The sequence below is a fragment of the Helobdella robusta genome (assembly GCF_000326865.2).
Source record: "Helobdella robusta unplaced genomic scaffold HELROscaffold_11, whole genome shotgun sequence".
Taxonomy (NCBI): domain Eukaryota; kingdom Metazoa; phylum Annelida; class Clitellata; order Rhynchobdellida; family Glossiphoniidae; genus Helobdella; species Helobdella robusta.
The window spans coordinates 4,074,765-4,080,779 of NW_008703617.1; the positions used below are offsets into that span (position 1 = coordinate 4,074,765).

General features: G+C 29.7%; 1 protein-coding gene across 1 annotated transcript; it reads right to left on the minus strand.

Annotated features, from left to right (window-relative positions):
- Positions 1-443: 443 nt before the first annotated feature.
- HELRODRAFT_167520 (hypothetical protein) lies at positions 444-1,772 on the minus strand (the record flags this gene model as incomplete). The annotated part of the gene is made up of 2 exons (XM_009013023.1): positions 444-1,363; positions 1,763-1,772. The coding sequence occupies 2 exons, from the start codon at positions 1,770-1,772 to the stop codon at positions 444-446; spliced, it is 930 nt and encodes a 309-aa protein (XP_009011271.1).
- Positions 1,773-6,015: the final 4,243 nt, after the last annotated feature.

A 6,015-nucleotide genomic window follows, 5' to 3' on the forward strand; every position in this document is an offset into this window, starting at 1 on the left:
ATACTACAATTATAAACTCATAGCAAATAACGTCAATTTTTTCACTGACACTAATTCAACGGTTGTAAAATTACCTAATACTTTAAATTACAAAAAATAAATGAATAAATAAATAAAATGAATTGAACATTAAACAAACATTTAAATTTAATTGGTGATAATAATGTTTACTACTCCTAGTACATTACAAATGATAATGATATCTAATGATAACTAATGTTATTTTTGCTAATATTTAATAGAATGAATATATGCTGCGCTGGCATTATGATAGGAATCTCGTATTTAATAAATGTTTCGTTTCCTTGTTTTATAACAACTTTACTTTTTCAAAATGTAACTTGAAAATAAAAATAAAAAATTACAATTGGAAATTTAAAAAGATGCATTTAAACTTGTTGATTTAATCAAATATAATTTAAAAAATTTTAAATATCCAGCAATCATGAAGGTAGTAGCGTTGGATGGAAGCCAACAGTAGCCTGGCAGACAAGACCAGCCTTATATCGTTCTGTATCCTTCAAACGATCGAACGAAAACTTCAAAACGTTTTCATCATTTGGATCAATCCACATGCTAACTTCAAGCACGTCGTCTGGCACACTCTCCCCAAAATAGGACACCTCAATTAGTTTGACCTCCCTATTTAGTATGTCTCCACTGCTGTTGAAACCATCGAGAAAAAATTTATGATTGACAGCCTGATTGGCAATCTCAAAACAGTAGCAAACGTACGATTTGTAATTTGTGTGGTTATAGAAGTCTATATCATTGTATAAAATTCTAACCGGATGCCTAAAAACGTTCTTATCTTGAGGAATTGAAAACTTTTGATTAACGAGTTTAAGTCTATCATCAGATCTGTATTTGTACTTATCAATCCACCACTGAGGAGGTTTTTCTGATTGTCTAGTAACGCCATCCATAAACACCATAGAAGTTATATTACTAGCTAGTATGGAATGATGAGAAGAATCTTGGCCCAACTCTTTTTCATTGTCCTTTCCCTTACCAATTTTGATACAATCGATAGATTTCTGTCTGCCAGGCTTATGGGTTTTGTAGTTGAATTTATCATATTCTAAGCAGGAATACAAGCTGGCTGATTTGTTGCCAACATAACCTATCCTCATTATAACATCCAGAGATTCATATGGGACTGGTCTTTTGAAGAACAGATCAGCAACCACTCTGTAGAACTCTTGAGATATTTCAACTCTCGATGAAACGAAAAAGGTCATGTATTGCTTCTCATGTGTTAGGTTGTAGAGATCTAGAAAATGAGATTTGACTCCGTGGATCTCGAAATGACTTCTTCTACTGCTAAATAATAAACTATATATTCTCCACGGGAGATATTTTCCTGAAATAATTAATAAATTAATTTATAATTAATTATAAAAAGATTGACAAACTCTCAAAAAAAGTAGGTAAACATCGAGATTCTCTACCTGACATTTGACATAACCTCAAATCAAATTATGTTGAGTAAATTAATAATCACAACATAACAAATCATACGGTTAAATTTTTCCATGATTTATAAAATGAAAAATTAATGTTAATTAAAAAATAAATAATAATATAATAATAATGAATCATTATATTTATATTATAATGTCAGTCAGTTATTTAAAATTAATAATTACCTACCCTACCTGTACGACTAACATCTTCTTCACAAAACTGGGGGCAAGGATAAGTTAAGGTGGCTTTAAATCTTGTAGAGAGAAATACCAACAATGGCCTAGAATTCCTGTACCTGTAGCCATGAGGATAAAAAAGCACATTGACTAGTTTCTGTCTATTCTATAGTAACTCTATTATACTATAGTGTAGTGAAAGATGTTTTAGGAAAAGACAAAGAATAAAATAAAATGTTTACAAAATAAATAACAATCTTACAGAGCTGGAAAAGTACTCCCGGACGACAACATCCTAACTAAAAAACACTTTAGAATCTCAATCAAAAATTTTAAATCCACAATTTTGCAGCCTCCCTGACGACGGTTAAATTAGATTCACAGCTGAACTATTAAGGAACAAATAAGATTCACTATCTTTGGTATTTATGTAAAATTGCAAATTGCGAATGAGCGTTGATTTTTAGAACTTAAAATTTTAGTATTTAGAGTTTAGTATTTACAATTTACTTAACACTTAAACAGTTAACTTAAACTAATTGATTGAACTGCTACTTAGTTCATTCACGATTTACTTTTTTATTTTATCTTATGATGATTTATCGAAATTTTTTCTGTTTTAAAAATTAACTCAGCCATCAAACTTGTACCTCCTCTCACCAACTTTGATGATGAGTTGAGTACGCTTTGACTTTTGAGATTTGTGCTCAGATTTGCTTGTTACTTGAACTTGAGTGATTGAAAAACAGATGCTCAATAAAAAAAACCAGACAGGGTCAAACAAGCTAACAAACCCAAATGCTTATTTCGACGAAATAGCAATGCCTTTTGCTTTTCTTATAAATTAAATTTTATTTCATACAATTTCATAAATTTAAAAAACATATTTTTTCATGAAAGTTTGGCAGGCATTTCCATTTCCATTATTTCTATATCATTTATTAATAATTATTAGAAAAAATATTTAAGTCCGTTTTTGGATCTTAAAGACTAACAAACTTTCCTCTTATTTTTATTGTAATTAATTCGCTGCTCTATATCTGTCTTTTTTTATTAATGCTTTAATCAAATTTATCTGAGTGTGCACAAAATTCTGTATGCTTGCCTATGCTCATGTTTAAAACAAACTTAAAATTATTTACTGACAGATCATTCAGAATGATTAAGTTATCGTATGATATCACTGTTGGAAGGCATCATCTTATCATCGTATGATCGTTTTGAGGCATTTTATCAAGGATGTTAAAGCTAAGTACATTGAACAGCGAGAACATTTTTGTAAGGATTGAAAATAAATGACTCTGTCGTATTTATTATCGATATTTATTGAAAATTTTCAGTTTAAAATTAACGAAAATTTATTAGATGAATGAATAAATGTATATATTACAAAAAATAATGATGAATGGGCGAATTTTAAAGTGAATGTCTACCAAACCTACTTTTGTATGAGCTCAGAAGATATTAATAAAACTTTTGATTTTCTAATGTACATATTAGTATTTTTATCATATCGTAAAATTGTAAAGCAATTGATTTAAAAGATGTATCATTATACTGTTAGTTTTATAATATAAAAAATTAAAATATCTAAAATATAAAAATTGAGAAATAATGTTTGTAAAACTATTAGTAGTAGGTAAGCATCCGTACTTAAAATTACAATAGGAATAAATAATAAAATGTGAACCACGATGGACTAGAAAATAAAATTTTTATCATAATTGATAATGAGACGGTTGAAATTCATGCATTTAAAAAATAAACTTTCTTAAGTATGGATGTGTTAAATGTTCAATACTATTCTTTATATCAGGATATAAATGGAGAGAGAAATATTAATTGAGAAAAGTTATGAATGGAAGTTTAAAAAAGTAAATGAATTTTCATTAAGGAGTTGAACTCTATCAAATTAATATATACCCAACAAAATTCAAATGATCACAAAGCAACAATGAAGACTTAAGCAAAATAGACAAATGAATAATATGGTTTATTATTATATTAATACGTATGTGCTGCATTCTGTGTCAGCGTTTTATTTTCTCTGTATTATTATTTCTTTTATATCTCGTATTTGTATTTGATTAGTGTAATATTAAATAAACTATAGCAATGAAGCAGTACAGTTTTGCAAAGCATTAAGTATAGATCAAAATTAAACTGAATTTTACTGTCAAAAATCGTTAAAATTTGATTATGTCAATAACATTCATTCATCCAATCACTCTAGTTATATCACATTGTTTTCACCATGAATTTTAAATCAACATTTATAGTTTTTTTAAAAATCTGTTCGTTCAGCAAAACACCGATCACACTCAAGCACACACACGCAAATAATCATTTTTCAATTTTGTAAATTAATATGAAATAATAAATTTAATTGACTATCACATCTTTACTTGGTGGAAACTCTCAAAAAAAAAGTTTTTCCAATAAAGCACGTGAAAATTTAATACCTTTTAAACTTTATAGAGATTTGCAATCATTAAAATTAATTATTATCAATCTCTCTCTGTCTCTCTAACGTGTAAGAATGGCGTATTCTTTAGTATGATCGAAAAGCAGCACCAAACTAAAAAAATAATGCGCGTTAACTAGTTAGACTGCAAAGAGTATCATTGAGTAAAAAAAACATTTAAATATATATCTGAAGTGAAGAAAGAAAAAACTTGCCATCATATTCGATGTCCTATAGGGAAATACTAAACAAATTGATATCTTTAGATAATTGTTTGTAGATTGAGTGAAAAAACGTGTTCAAAATAATTTTTTGATTGTACAATGCCTTCTGTCGCCCAGATATAGCATTTTTATGTGTGTAAGATTCTAAAACCAAATGTAAACTTGTTATATATATATATATATGTGGGTGTGTTTGTTTGTGTGTGTGTATGTGTATGTACATATATATGTGTGTGTATACATATGTATATATATATATATATATATATGTGTGTATATATATATATAATGCTTTGGAAATGGAGAATCCGAAATAAATATTTCCTTATCACACACTTTAGGTACGTTCAATTATTTCCCAATCGTTATCGCTTTTTTCATTTTGATCATCGCCTGAAAAAGCAAAGTTTTAATTATGTTATCACTGTTATCATTCAATATTTCTGTTACATTTTCAATATGAGGTTAGTATAAATTTCAAACTTCAAGCGTTAGTTGAATAAAAGTATTACTTATACACTTACTACCTTGGGGAGTGATAGATGTTGATGACGATGCTGTTTCAAATGACTGCATCATTGTATCTTGGAGGGATATGTCTGTTGGAATGAAAGATTTCCGTTTTGATATCTCTTCAACCTCGTGAAGAGCACCTTTTCTCTTTTCTTCTTGCTGTTGACGCTGTAGTGATGCCAAGTTGTCTAGTGTCTTATCAAAAGGTTGAAAAGCCGTTTCTGTTTCGTGGAAAGAGGATGTCTTAGAACTTGATTGCATAAGAACACTGTCATCCGATACTTTACCTGACACAAGGGTAACGGATGATTTTTGAGAGCTACATTGACTCCATGCTCCAGATTCTGACATAGACATATCGATGGACATATCCATACTTTCTTTCAATGAATCTTGTGACATGCTTTTAGTGATTTGTGCCGACATATCCTGCAGAGAATCGGTATCAAAACTGCGTTTATATTGCTGTTGATCTTCTAATGAATCGCATGATTTATCAAATGTACGAATAGTTTGACTGTCTAGCATTTCAAGAGAATCAGTCGAAGCAAACATTGTGCCTTGTATTGGCTGAAAAGTTGTTTGAAAGGGTTCGTAATTTTCTACAGCTACTAATGAATCGGTTGAAATGGCCATAAGATTTTCAGATTTTTTCATATCTTCTATGGAATCTATCATTGACGTCTGTCCCGCAGTAGATAAAATGCTTTCCGTCATTTCTAAGGACTGGTCTTGTAAAGAATCTTTAGACAAACTTCTCTTTGGTGATTTTTGTTTTTCGAACATTTCTTGGTTTTCTGAAACATTTCTTATTATTTGAACTATATCCTGATAAGGTGGATAGATTGATGCAAATTCATTTTGCTGCCCTTTTAACAACGTGTCATCTTTATACGATTTCTCTTTACTTGAATCGCTATCTGAAATGTCGTCATGCAACGGCAAAGACCCTTTTTCTAACATGCTAGCCACTTTCTGAGCTTCAATTGAAAGTTCTTCATCAACTTTCATTTGCTTCTCTAGTTGTTCGAATTCTGCCAAAGAAGAAGACGATGATCGAAGTTCTGGATGGAGGTGACTTTTTCTATTAAAATCCAATTCGATAGCGGAAGACCCTGAACTTTTTGAACCTGTTCCTTGAGAATCAGATGGAATCATACATTCATGCTCA